The sequence below is a fragment of the Sinocyclocheilus anshuiensis genome, unplaced genomic scaffold (genome assembly GCF_001515605.1).
Source record: "Sinocyclocheilus anshuiensis isolate Anshui unplaced genomic scaffold, SAMN03320099.WGS_v1.1 scaffold802, whole genome shotgun sequence".
Classification (NCBI taxonomy): Eukaryota; Metazoa; Chordata; class Actinopteri; order Cypriniformes; family Cyprinidae; genus Sinocyclocheilus; species Sinocyclocheilus anshuiensis.
Window position 1 is genome coordinate 539732 of NW_015547667.1, and position 14674 is coordinate 554405.

General features: G+C 39.4%; 1 protein-coding gene across 2 annotated transcripts; it reads left to right on the top strand.

Annotated features, from left to right (window-relative positions):
• Window positions 1–6: 6 nt before the first annotated feature.
• LOC107702637 (ceramide synthase 1-like) lies at window positions 7–13743 on the top strand. Of its 2 annotated transcripts, XM_016505019.1 has the most exons (8): window positions 7–1090; window positions 8144–8303; window positions 8983–9163; window positions 9334–9495; window positions 10100–10247; window positions 11920–12044; window positions 12759–12845; window positions 13079–13743. In XM_016505019.1, the coding sequence occupies exons 1-7, from the start codon at window positions 830–832 to the stop codon at window positions 12799–12801; spliced, it is 1080 nt and encodes a 359-aa protein (XP_016360505.1). In that variant the 5' UTR covers window positions 7–829; the 3' UTR covers window positions 12802–12845; window positions 13079–13743. The 2 variants fall into 2 exon arrangements, with proteins under 2 accessions (XP_016360505.1, XP_016360504.1); XM_016505018.1 differs by having other exon boundaries at window positions 12759–13743.
• Window positions 13744–14674: the final 931 nt, after the last annotated feature.

The following is a 14674-nucleotide window of genomic DNA, read 5'->3' on the forward strand; positions in this document are numbered from 1 at the left end:
CACGGCGCGGCGCGTGTCGCTTCTCACGGGATGCTTTAGGTAGATTTTAGACACATTTTCATAGACATTTGCGTTTTTTTTTCTTGTTGTGCATTTGTGAATAGGCCTGTATCACATGCTGAGCGTATTAATTTGGCGACTTTTATTTCTACCTGTTTTCTATATCCGACCCACATATGGACATACCGAGGGATAATTTCTGCTTTAAACCTCTCGACATGAGATGAAACCCTAGAGGAGATGTTATGTATACTGAATAACGAAAAGAAGAGGACGCGCTATTTTGGCACATGCGCGGAATATAAAGAGGCGAATCGACACTGGTTATGGTTTTGATCAACCTTTCATTTCAGGGTTGCTCAGAATGCTTAAATTGTAAGCCATCGACTTAAATTTATAATATAGGAACTGTTATGCAGGCATGCTGATTCTTATATTGGGCAATGGATTTGGTAACCATACGGTAAGGGAAGTGTTGTAGTGAATATTTTATACAGAGAAGGTTTCTTGTTATAGGCTATTGAAGCAGATGATGGTGGCACTCTAAAGCCATTAACACCCCAATGGCCGACATTGGCATATATGCAATATAGGATATAAAATAGCCTAATCTCTTTTCTCTTGGCATTAGGGGTTAATGTTTGTTTGGCATAATTTGTTAATTAGCATTAGTAGTTTACAAGTCTTAATTTAGAAGACAAGAAAAGACAGGATACTTCAGAGACCATAATCAGCTTAAGGTTTACAGCAGCTATAGTTGGTGGCACTTTTGCATTGTGCATTGCTTTCCAGCCCCTAAGTGGCTTGCTACTATAGTATTTCTAATATAATGGACCCCAATCATATGGATGATGGTTCCTCCAGTGATGGCATGGAGATGGAGATCATGCCTGGCTATACGGAGCTCATCACTAGAGCATATTCAGTCATGTTCAGTGCTTTTAGAGACTGTAAAGACTGTGGGCTGGAGCTGTCCAGGAGAACCTTGCTGGATCATGCATACATAACCTGGACAGAGATCTTCATGTTCCTCCTGTGCGCGGTCATGTGGACGAAGGTGCGCAGGGGACTGACTGTGTACATCTTTGAGGTAACTATACTGAAGAAGTCACTATCAATGCAAATGCAACAAGTGACACACTGGTATCGGTTATTTATACTGTGTACAGTGGGTTTTAAAGGGGTCATATGATGCTGCTAAAAAGAACATTATTTTGTGTATTTGGTGTAATGAAATGTGTTTATGCAGTTTAAAGTAAAAAAAACACATTTAAACAATTCAAATTCTGGCATCGGCTATTGAAAAATGTAAAAGTTCATTAGCGTATCCTGTAACTGTTTGAGTATTAAACACCAGGTCCTGAAAGCATCACTGGCACCCTCAATGAATATTTGAAGTTGTTTTGAAACATTGGACGTTGCATCACCATTTGTATATGAAAGGTCATTTGTGCATCTACATGTGGGAAAGTGTGCTTCTGTGGTTTTTAATGGTGTCAAGTATTACTAGTACTACCACCCATACTTGGTGTTAGTAATCTGACTGAGTTGTGCTCAAGCAAACCACTCAAAAGTCGAGTTTTTAGCTCTTGTTGTTTCTGGAGAGCAGTATAACAGAAGCCTTGACACTTGATGCAGAAAGTTCACAAGTCATTATTTCAACTGTGACTGCAAATTGTTAAGTTGTGTTTGTGGTGTAGTTTATCTTCTGTTGAACTAGAAAGTCCTCAGAGGTTTTGTTCGCTGGAATTCATTTTAAACTCACTGTACAAAGTTACAATGTGCACAAGAGCTATTTTACATAGTTTTTTTTACTTTGCATTTTACCTTTTACATACTTTTACATACAAAGATGGCTATGCAAACAGGCCATATTACTATCAAGTTTCCTAGACATGAACTTTACCAAATTGCCTCGCGTCTGGGATTATGATATCCCCACATTTTGCATTTGAAGCTTATTTTCAGTTTAGCTGACGTATGCAAATGTCGGTTTCACTTCCTGTCCTGAAACATGTGGGGCGGAAACATGCTTTTCAAGTGCGTTTATGACTCTCCCTTGTTCAGCACATGTGCTGCAATTAGCGGGATCAATATGGGTTGGGTCCCCTGCATTCACGTTTGCTCTGGGCCGCGGTTTATTCCCCCTTCTGTAAATTGTTTTCTCTCAGCACGTTGAGAAACCCTGACGGATGGCGTGGGGCAGCTGGCGTGATGTTTATACGGAAATATGTGACGTGTCAGGACCTTGTCTGGTTTGTAACCCTTGAGTAAGAGACAGCGAGGTCTTGGCAAAGAGTTGCAGCACCGTCGTTTGTGATTAAAAACAGGCATGGCTTTGAAAATAAAAAGATAAGCATTTGCCACTTGTAGACCGTTAGTCTCTTATCAGTGTAACTTGTGCTTCTTGGCTAATAATACCCTCTCTGTGAAAGAGGGTGTCCCCTTCTACATAACACAGTATTAAAGTCAACATGTAGCCATATGATCAAACCATTGATCATCTATCAAATCAATGAGAACGCAAATGTATAGGATAGGTTTAAATGAGGAACCAATTATTTACTGATAATCTTCCCTTTCAGTGAACTGTCAACCCCTGGAGTCAGTGAGCAGAACCTGAAAACCGGATAACTTTGTAAAGGGACTGGATGGACTGACTCGTTGAAAAGATCTGATTCAAAAGATTAAATCATTCTGATTCATGAAATGTGCCAAGGATTGCTGGGGAAGATGTTAAGGTTTTCAGTGATTAATGACTTAAATATGGGTCTGTTCTTCACACTAAGCTATCATAGGACTTTCAGAATACATAAAATATAGTGCACAAGTCACATGGAGCCCTTTTGGAACCGTTTTTTGGTCTGAACCGTCTGAACTCGCTACTGCAGTTTTAGTATACTGTACTTTGGCCACAAGATTGTCTTGTATGTCTTGGGAGATAATTTCTGACATAGTCTGCAGATTTAAAGTGTTTTGTGGACTATGTCCTGCACTCTCAAATACATGCGTGCGGTACGTAACATGATCTTTCTGCCTGCTTTTTAAACGAATCTCCATGTTGCCTAATAAACAATTTATGGCATGAGCTCTTAGTGCTAATGAGATCCATTCATTTTTTAAGTTCCCTTGCACTTTCACGTTTTCAGGCTCGATGGATGACTAGCACAAGGCCATCTGGCCAGTACAGTGTAAACTGTGTGTGTGAAAAAAAACAAGATGTTGACTGCATGCTGGGTGGCCAACGGCATGCTGTTTTGACCTTTGATGAGACTGTGATGATCACTATTCACTGGACCAGAGGATATTTTCAGTAATCACTCCACTTAAATCAAAATACATGACAATATCGTGTTCTGGCAAACATCAGCTGTCTGAAGAGCTGCCAAAGGAATATCATGTCACACTGTGGATTCTGCAGGCACCAGCTAACCTTTGAGTTCTGTGTCTTAACAGCAGTTCATACGGACAGAGGTCATCAGCTCTTCAGATAGTAAAGTTACAGATGTGTTTGAATGATTTACATTCTTAACACATGCTGAACAAACGTAATTGCGACACCAGCAGGTGCACTGATCTTTCATTGACCTATTAAAAGACTGTCAATCAATTTTTAAGTAATCAATTATGTATACATATACTGACAGAGTAATTTCTAGATTTTGAAATTGACACAAAATAGTACTTCTGTCAGGACCACTATTGTCAATATAACTTACGATTAGCATATATTTTAGGTTGGGGGAATGGTTCTGTTCTGGGCAAACACTCCCTGCCCATCCACGCAGCCTAGCATGGATAGGAGCAGAGAGAGCAGAATACCGCCCCCTAGGGTAACAGAACAGAACCAACATCAATGATAAATGTAGCAGATACCATTAATGTTCTACGTGATTATTTTAACAACATGATTCAGTGGTCTGACTCAATGATATATTCACTGCCAAGTCCTGACTGGACGAGAGGAGGAGCTGGGGATGGAGGTGGGTGATTAGTTCCTGAGCGAAGCGATAGCTGCTGAATAATGACTGAAGGGACCTTATGAAGGGAATTATGATTGGTGTCGTGATCCTATAGGTAGACGTGGATCAGCTGATGCAAGCTGACATAATGGCCTGCCAGATCTATCGCTACGCTCCATTTATATGACCAAGCAGAAATGGTTATTAGCTAATGCTGATAGAAGATTCTTCTAAACGTAACCCTTCAAAATGTGCAGCCCCATATATTGACCCTGAAAGACAATTAAAGCACTCACTAATTTATGCCCGCTCAGAGACCTGATACGCTGCACTGTACTAGATACTTGTATTGAAGCTGAATGCTATGAATGTTTGGAAGTGGAAACTGCGTGTTATTATCAGTAGGCATCTAAAAACATCTGCATCCTTCCTTCCTCATTGTGACGCCCTGTTACGTCTACTCTGATCTCTTGATCTGATACATCATTTTCACCAGAAATGATGACCGAAAATAAACCAGTAATTCCAAGAACAATCAAAGCTTAAGGAAACATAACTCAGCCCCAACAGGAAGGAAGCAGGACGTTTTTTGAGGGGAAAATGAGTAAGATGTGGCTCCATCTGGCCCTGTGGAGATACTTTTGTCTCTTTTATGACATTTGTCCCCTCAAGAGTATTGGGGAAAAGGTTCTATTCTTATAAAACTCTTATATCTCCTTATGATCTGATCCGTTTATATTTTTGCACCCTCATAACAAGCGAGTGTCCCTTTCCACCCAAAAATTCAAATTGTCATGATTTACTCACCCGTTGTCATTTTTAACCTGCATGGAACACGTTAGTAAAATAATCTTCATTCTTGACTTCCATACAAGTGACTATATTTGACAAAAGTGATCCATATGAGAAGTTGCATGAAGATTCAAATAAACTTTAAAGGGAAACTATTGGTTAAGAAAGGTATGAGTTAATAATGACAGAATATTTGGTTGACTGTCCTTTTAACTTGCTCTTTTAATGTAATGCAGATCCTAAAAAAAACACCAAGCTGAAGGAAATGTAAGGAAATGACTGTTTACATACGTGGGAGATGAGCTTGTCCTTTTTCATTGTTTGTTGTCATTTGTCTTTTATTTATTCTTCAAGTTGCTCTTGTAGTACAGTGGAAATCCAAAGAGAGCATCGAACCAGTAGGGAAATGACATTGTGTGATGGAAAGCTTTTTACATGTGTGAGAGATGGGCTTATTCATTGTGTTTGTTGTCATTTGTCTTTTATTTATTCTACAAAACCACCTGCTATCCTCAAACAGTTGCCATGGAAACTGCATGTTTAGCCGATAGGTCAGCTCTTGTACAAGACCCCAAAACAAAACGTATTTCAGTTGCATTTGGTCACCAGGTCCAGAATGGGTTCAGTTCAGCCCTCGCTTCTGCTTGGCGTTCATGTGCTGGGAGAGTGAGGAGAAGTAGTTGGCGGCCTAATATGGCTTGTAATGTGTCTTCCATAACAAGACTGCATTCCCAGAGGAAACTTCTACTGCCCAGAGGGTGGTCTTCCAAAGCTCAGGAGACTTTTTGGGGAACTAATTTGCGTTTCATTAAAGCTGCAGTCCGTAACTTTTTTGGGTAAAAAATGATCCAAAATCAATTTTTGGGCAAGTACATAACCAGCCAGTGTTCAAAACTTTCTCCTTACTTTAGCCTGATCCACAACGGTAAGCTTGTAATAATGTTTTCTAATTTGAGTGGTACTGGTAGGCTTACGCTGGAAATACAAGCATATTGCCGTTCGTCTTTGCGTCATTGCGTCACCTCTGCAAACATAAAGAAGGAGTCCCGGCTAGTAGGCTATATCTAATGTGAGGATGCTGCAGGTGGCGGATCATTTATAGCCTTTTCTCACAGCATCTGTAATAATTGATTTATCATTTTGATGGTGGATTGTAATCCAGAAAGGTCAACTGGAGATTCACCAGTAGTCTACAGGTAACGCTAATACACACTAAATAGATGTAGTCACGCAATGCTGATGTCAACATTAACATTTTGAGAACAAAGTATAACAATAATAATAATTTGCATGGTTTGATGTGATATGAGCTAAGCGATCATTAGATTTAATCACCATTGTTAGTGCAACGTATTGTAATGCTTTTTTTCCCCTCAGTTGGTCAGAACAAAAGTGGCAGACATGTTACTTGTTCAGATGACATTTTCTGGTGAAAATTCTTATTTGAGTCATACTATTCTCTCTTTACATGTTACCTCTGGGCTCTATTCTACGAAAACATGGTGTGTCTTTTAATTTCTATGCAGATGACACTCAAATCTATCTACCAATCAAGAAAAACAATTCCACTGCGATTACTTCTCTTCTGAAATGTTTAGAGGAGGTTAAATCATGGCTAGCCCAAAATTTCCTCTTCCTAAATGAAGACAAGACCGAGGTAATTGTTTTCGGTCCAAATGATAACTCTCAGTGTATAAGCCCTGAGTTAGAAAGTTTATCCGTTTTTAGATCCTCGCGGGTGCGGAACCTAGGTATTCTACTCGACCAGCATTTAAAATTTGATAAACATATCTCTTCTGTCATTGGGTCCAGTTTCTATCAGCTTCGTTTACTGTCTAAAATTAAAAACTTTCTCACTCCTAAAACTCTAGAAATGGCTGTTCATGTGTTCGTTACGTCTCGTCTAGATTACTGCAATTCTTTATATTGCGGTATATCTAAATCTCAAATTGCGCGTCTTCAGCTTGTCCAAAATGCTGCGGCCAGACTTCTTTTAAAGTGTCGTAAACATGAACACATCACTCCAATTCTCAGATCTCTACACTGGAATACTCTGGAATACCCTACCTTTAGAGATTAGAATGGCCCCTTCTTTGTCTGTTTTTAAGTCCTTGCTAAAAACTTATTTGTTTTCCTTAGTGTATTGACTACTGTGATATGGTAAATTTTATTAATATGGCAATTTACCAGAAGAAAACAGTCAGTCTGAGAAGCATTGAAGGTCTTCATTGAACTTCTAGAGCAAGCAATTGGAATATTAAAGAGATCTCATTCGTGGTTGTCTTTTGGGACCGGCCTAAACTAATCTTTGATTAACTTGTGGCGATTAGACCACAGAGCAATGTCAGGCTGCTCAGCTGAGAAAGGATGTGTGCTGTCTATCACAACCATAAGCTGCAGTCATCCGCAGTCATCCAAAAGCTGCAGTCATCCGCAGCCACCAGCATCAGCAGCAGACAGCCTGAACCTCAGCTAGAGGCAGTGATAGACAAATGGGGGTGGGGCATTTTGGTGACAGCTGGCCTCTATAAATAACCCCAGCGGGTGGAGGCGGAGAGCAGAATCCTGCAGTGCGAGCCACATTGCCTTATGACCAATCAGAGGCAACCATGAGACCTACGTCCACAATTGTGGGGCCACATAATGTCAACGTATATGCCTAGTTTCGAAGGCCTACTTTTTTTGATTGTCCTGAGCACAAGGGAGAGTGCACATCAGGTAACGGCAAGTAAAGGTGGTGATCATGAATAGATAAATGATTAAGAAAAGCTTTTAATCGCATCTTCAGTTACGGTGTCATTCGGCTTCACATGCAGGATAGTCTGTCACAGGAGAGGCGAGGTGAATGCATGTCAGTACACACATAAACAAAGTACCCAAGTTTAGCAAAGATGAGGTACTACTTTAGCTTGAGGTTATTACCATCAGTGGATCATGTGAGTCATCCAATGTCATGAGCTAATCAGAGTGGCCTTTTTTATAACTCATCCTACTCTAGGAAGTCACAAAGATGCTTTACTATTTCTTGTTTTGTTTAATGTGAATTTATATAAATAATTTATGCTGTTTTTAACTTAGAAAGTCTTGAAAATTGATTTAGCCCTGTTGTGGTTGCATGACATCACACCAACTTTGTGGCACTTGGGGAGATATACATAGTTAACATTCACTTTCAAGAGAGTTAAATGCATAAATGAGTCAAAGTTACTATGTAATAAGTATTAAGGACAGCATGGTAAATTAACCTTTGTTGATAATTTTACATGGTAGCATGGTTTAGCATCATTTATCCTCTGTAATTTGGTTCCTAGATGTCTTTGTTGACGGATGAACACCTGCTATTCAAATGCAGGCACTTTAATTTCATTCTTTCCTCTTGTCTTTCACAGCCTTTTGCACAATGGTGTTGTATCCAACCAAAAGATGTCTCAAAGATGCCGGAGAGTGCGTGGAAGCTGGTCTTCTACACAATGTCATGGTCATACAGCACCTACCTTTTGTTTTTCACTAGCTATTCCTTCTTTCAAAACCCCCCATCTGTGTTTTACGGTAAGGTTCATACTTGACACATGTCCTGTTTTTGTATGTAATCATTTGATTAAACCCTGTCGGGCCTGAATAGCTCAACCTTTAGTTTCTTACAAGCATTTGAGTTGTGTAGTAAACTTATTGCATGCTACTTTTAAGTGGTATAAATATACTTAATAATCATTGAACGTCCAACAAAACTTGTGTGGTTGGGGGGGGGATGTTAGACATCTTGAGGAACAGGTTAAATGTTAAATGACTAAAGATCTGATTAATAAATATTAAAAGTCACAAGTTGCTATTATCTGTTAACACTCCTTATCAACACAATGAAGGCCCATTCTCGCTGGCAACTGATCACTAGTTACGCTCCCATTGGTTGTTGCTGTATCATGTCATTGCTTATTTGCATAAAGTTTGTCACATCGCCAAAGACCAGAAAGGCCAGAATCCATCACCTGTCATTAAAAATGAATGGCATCTTGTGGTTGCAAATCACGGATAGTGTGAATGCCCCTTGCCAGCAACATACAAACAACTTAAATCTCTACTATATCAGTATAAATCATCTGTTTTATGAGGCCAGTGTTCCACTGTTTGAAAGTCAAGGTCATTAAAATCTAGAGTTGTTTTTTTTATGGTTGCAGGGTTCACTTGGAGAACTCGGTGTCACTTGTTTGTTCTCTCTTTCTTGGCTTAGACTGGAAGAGTGGGATGTCGGTTCCCACTGATATCACAATAGCTTACCTAATCCAGGGCAGCTTCTACGGCCATTCCATATATGCCACCATCTACATGGATGCCTGGAGGAAGGACTCCCTTGTGATGGTGGTGCATCACTTCATCACTCTGGCCCTGATCACATTCTCCTATGCCTTCAGGTCAGGCAAATTCACAGGCTTTGTTAAAGCAGTGATGCTACAGCCTGTCAAAATGGGGTTTTGAAGTTCTAGTTTCCATAGTTACAACAATTGACAAATAATCAACTCTATTTATATGCCACTAAAAGCACAGTTCATTATCCACTCATCACTGTTCGTATCGTCCTCAGATACCACAACATTGGCATTCTTGTCCTCTTTCTTCATGACATCAATGACATTCAGTTGGAGTTCACCAAGCTCAATGTTTACTTCAAGACCCGGGGAGGGAAAGAGTACCTCATCAATGATGTCCTGTCCAACATGGGGGCCATTAGTTTTAGCATCACATGGTGAGGTTTGCCTGTTATTCAAGAAACCAGAAGTTTTCTTATTGATGTGTATATAGTGACACAGCATTGAAACCTTATACAAGCCTAAAAGTGATTTGCATAAGTAGGCACACACCCTTCTTTGGTCCCGGGACAACATTCCCATCAACTGATCATTGCCCTAACATTTCAGGGATTGGTTTGCTCAATCCTCCACTTTGATCTCACAAAACTTACAGTAATTTCTGGACCTAAACTCTGGAGTAGGGTAGATCTGTAGAAGCAGGATTGGGTACCCTTGGATTAGGGTTAGGAAAGGTTGATAGGAATGCTATGCAACAACAATAGGTGTTCATCTAGCAAAATGCCCTTCTTGGTTTAATTATAACAGGGGTGGGCCACTCTAACAGTCCAGGTCCACTTTCCTGCAGAGTTTGAAAAAAATCTTCAGGATTGCTTAGCCCTCAAAGGCCAGAGTTTTCCCACCTCTGCTCTGCCATATCCATTGTATGAGTAACAACTACCTATTGGCCCTTTTGTAATGGACTTTTAGCCTGTCCAGAGGATGCTTGAGAGATCCAGTCACCTTCACATGTGAGCTAGTTTGTTCTTGCTGTTTGTGCAGGTTTTGGTTCCGGTTGTACTGGTTCCCCCTCAAAGTTCTGTGGGCCTCCTGTGTCACCAGCGTCCAGTCGGTTCCCCACATCCCTTTCTACTTTTTCTTCAACATACTCCTGTTTGCCCTGCTCCTCATGAATATCTACTGGTTCCTGGTAAGAATGGGTAGTTTAAGAACACAACAGCAGTGTAGTGTAGCTCAGGGTTAGTAAACCGAAGGTTGCTGGCTTGAGCCTTACAATGAATCCACTGAGAGATATCATCAAACAGTTCAATTAGATAGGCCCCAGTTTACTCTAGTGCAGTGTTTCCCAACCCTGATGCGGGAGTACTTCCAACAGTGCACATTTTGGATGTCCCCTTATTAAACACACCTGATATGACCAATCAGCTCATTAGTGCGTCAGATAAGGGAGACAACCTAATGAGCTGATGACCTGAATCAGGTGTGTTCGAACAATTGCTGTAGAGCAGGTGTGTCCAGTCCTGCTCCTGCTGGGCCACTGTCCTACAGAATTTAGCTCCAACCCCAATTAAACACACCTGAACCAGCTATTCTAGGTCTACTTGAAACTTCTAGGCAGGTGTGTTGATGCAAGTTGGAGCTAAACTCTGCAGTACAGTGGCCCTCCAGGACCAAGTATGGACTAGTGATGTCTGATTCATTTCTGCGAACCGGTTCTTTTCGGACAGATCGGCTCATTGAATCGGTTCAAAAAGCCGATTCATCGGTTCCTGACGTTAAGCAGTACGTCCCTATGCATTTCTTTTCTAACTCAGTGCCATGTTGTATCAATGAAAAATTCAAATAAGTAATTTGTGTGAACGCATATTGAAACATTCAAAAAATTAAGTAATTTGTGTGAACGCATTTTGCTGATTATTGCCATATAATTCACTTAAGTTAATGGTGTTTGTGGTCACAGTTTCATTCGTGGATCCTTTATGTCAGATACTACTGACTGACCAATATTGACTAGCCTACAACTCGAATAAGATTCCTAAAAGTTTTGCACCTACAGCACACATTACAGACATTGATGCACAAAAATTCTAATTAAATTAGAATTTAATTATTATAAATTTTTTTTTTTTTACAAACGCAGATATGTTCTACATGTCTAAAGTATAAAGAAAGAATAAGCCAGTCTTATAAACTCCTTGATTTCGCTTAAGCAACTTTAAATATAATATGCATGCACAATAAACTATAGTAAAATTTATTTACATCACTGGACAAAAAAGGTTTTTGCAGGTTTTAATAAAATGTAAATTAATAACAGTCATAATAAGCATATTTCCAGTACGCGCCTCAGGCTAGTGCTACTTCGGCTGTGCGTCCTCATCAACCCTGAACTAAAGTTCGATTCAGTTCGATTTGTGAACCGGCTCGACCGGTTACTTCCTGAGAACTGGCTCAAAAGAACGATTCGTTCAGGAACCGAACATCACTAGTATGGACACCCCTGCTCTAGAGGGATTGTCCCAGGAATAAGTGTACTTTAGGTAGCTTAACATAAAAATGTCTACTAAAATGACTACTTCTAAAATTAAATCTTACTGACCTGATATCAGTAGTGTCAGATCGTGTTAGCTAGATATCTAGCAGATACTTTATCCAAAGTGTCTTGCAGTACGCTTACAACATGAACAGTGCATGCTACCCTGACTTTAACTGTAACTTGAATTTTAACCTACAAACTTTGGATAACTGGTTTAGAACTTTTAGAACAATTACCTACCATCATTTACCCTGTTCAAGTTACATTTCTTATGTGTTATTGCTATGAAAATTCTCTGTAAATGTCAAATGTTTTCTTTTAACAGTTCATTGTGCTGTTCGTGGTGAAGGCCCTGACGGGCCAGATGACGGAGGTAAATGACGTCCGGGAGTACGAAGATGAGAACCTAAAGGAGCAAAAAGACACTAATGATCAGATGTCTACTGAAGGGTAAGCAAAGAAATGCAGCAGTCGGTGGTTAGCGCAGGTTTACAGCATGTGCATGTAACCAAGAGGAAGTCGTGTGGTCAACTAGCAGTTCAGGCAGAACTGAGACCCGTAGAGTCAACTACCTTGATTGACTTCTTTTGAACCAAAATGTTTTTGCCTATTCCTACTAGTATTTATCATTTTTATGGTGGTGTAGGCAACAAGTGCACTTGACCCATAAATGTGCTCATTCCAACATGACCTGAAGGCAGCATAATGTTCCATTTCTTTGAAAATGCAGTTTTGCTTTACTAAAATATAGCGCTAACTAGGACCAGAAGAGTATATAAAACAAGGCTATATTAGATGCTTGATTTGTGCTTAATCTGGGCCCCTTTAAAAGTTTCACAGTTGGGCAGTGTTTTATTATAGCTTTCGATATACTAACCACTAAGACCGCTTTGTTCCACACACCTTATGACAGCAATAGCTGTAGGTTTAGGGTTACGCAATCGGAGATCACGGAGTGTGACGGTCTGTTTCGACCTGATCTGTGAGACGTGGAGATTGGATGAAAGTGCCGTCTCATGTATATGTGACAAGCGTCATGGCATTAGTCCTGTCCTTATCTCTCAGACCTTGAAGTGAAGTGATATCCAACCATGCCACATGCATCCTGCGATCACATCCTTAAAGCCTGACAGTGTGCTTTTCACCTTTCTTCCTTCCTCTTAGGAAACACGTGCAGAACGGGATCACCAAGAAGAAACATCTATAATGTATAGGTGCTGCCACCTGCAGGCACTTAACGATGACTGCAAGGTACTTATGTGAACTAGTTTGATTCTAACCTCAGAACAGCAAGGTGCTTGGACAGTCATAAGAAGAAACAATATCGACCATCATTTGCATTTTATCTTGATTATTATAATTGTAACTGATATTATAATTGTAATCATAGCACTGTGAATGTTTTTTGTTATCTGTCTTGTGCATTGCTTAATTTTTTTTTTTTTTTAAGTTAAATGAGTGACCTCTCATTAATTGTTAATCAGGAACTTACGGTGGGAGTGACTGATATCTCTGCCGGTGAGAAACAAACCCATGCATTTTGGAGAACGGCGGAAACCATGATAAACCGGTTTTGTGATCATCATCTGGGACCAGTTTGTTTTAGATTTAGACCACTGTTTTTTGTTGTTCTGATGTATTTTTCATTCCATGAGTGAAAGAATTAAAAAGGGTTAATACGTAACTTGTGGTAGGTGAGTACTAGTGGAGTGGTTCTCAAATAGTGGGTCGAAGGTCTGATCTGAAAAGCAATGGAAATGGAAACGGAAGAAGTGTATAATGTTAAATGCAAATGATAAAATGCAATTAACTATGTAATAACACACAGTTAAGGCAGTATATGAAACAAATTCTTACCATATCTTTTGTTGTTGGCATCAAAGGGCAGGTTGTGCATCAAATCACACCCAATGATATTTCGGCAGAAATTCATGTATATTATTAGTAACTCGCCAATTAGGACATATGCCAGTCTCTTGAAAACCATGAATAAAATGTTGCATGGTAAAAACTACAAAACAAACATTCAGAATACAATAGAGGCAATACAAGAATAAACAGTTTGTGCAGAAGTCATGTTAGATATTCTGCATACTGCATATTAAAAAGTAATCAAAATGAAGTGACTTTATGCTTAAAAAAAGAAGGGAAAAAAAGCCAATTGAAACGTATCCCTTTGAAATACGTTTATTTTTCTGACCTTATTGGCTGATATTTTATCTTGTCTAAAGTAAAAACTAAAATTTTCAGAAAACAAGACTTCGTATTTTGTCATTTAATGTACCTTGATTTAATAATGTTTTTAGACCTATCTACTGGAAAACAAGACAAAAATATCCATCACTTCCGCAGTGTGGCCTTAAGAAGTTCATTGTAATATTAATACATTTCAAGTTTAAGTACCGTAATTTATAAAAACTATGTAAAATCAGTATCCTGAAGCAAAACCAGTTGAGAACCACTGTACTAGTTCAAGTTGTCTAACACCCTAAGCAGGGTTACAACCACAAATTAGCCTGGCCTGCATCAATCAAAATCGCATTTGTACAGTATTACCGTTTTTTTAATGTACAAGGGAATCACTTTCAATGTTTGGATTAGAAAATACTGCTTGCATTCCTTTCGTGGAATTTTTTTCCCATGCTAGCATCCGTTGCTGTAATGGCGCAATCTAAGCTAGCTTCTGATTGGCTAAAAACTTTACACTCAGACGCTATATCGTGTTTGTTTTGCATAAATATGAATCGAAAACGTAACGGTAGTTGATCGTGGATGTTTATTCAGTCCGACATTTTTTGCTACCTACTCAAATTAACCGAAGTATTTATGCAGATGTTGTATTCAGGAACGCATGATATCTGAGAATATGCTTTATGAAGAAATCGTATGACAAAAGACTAAATGGAACTGATATTATCTGTCGTGACATATTGATAACTCCAAAACGAACACAATACTTGAATAGATGATTCGCCTACTGTATCAAAAGTTCCCTCCCTGTTGAAAAAAACAGCATATGCTGGTTAGGTATGTTTTGATGCTGGTTTAAGCTGGTCCTTTGCTGGTTTATGCTGGTCCTT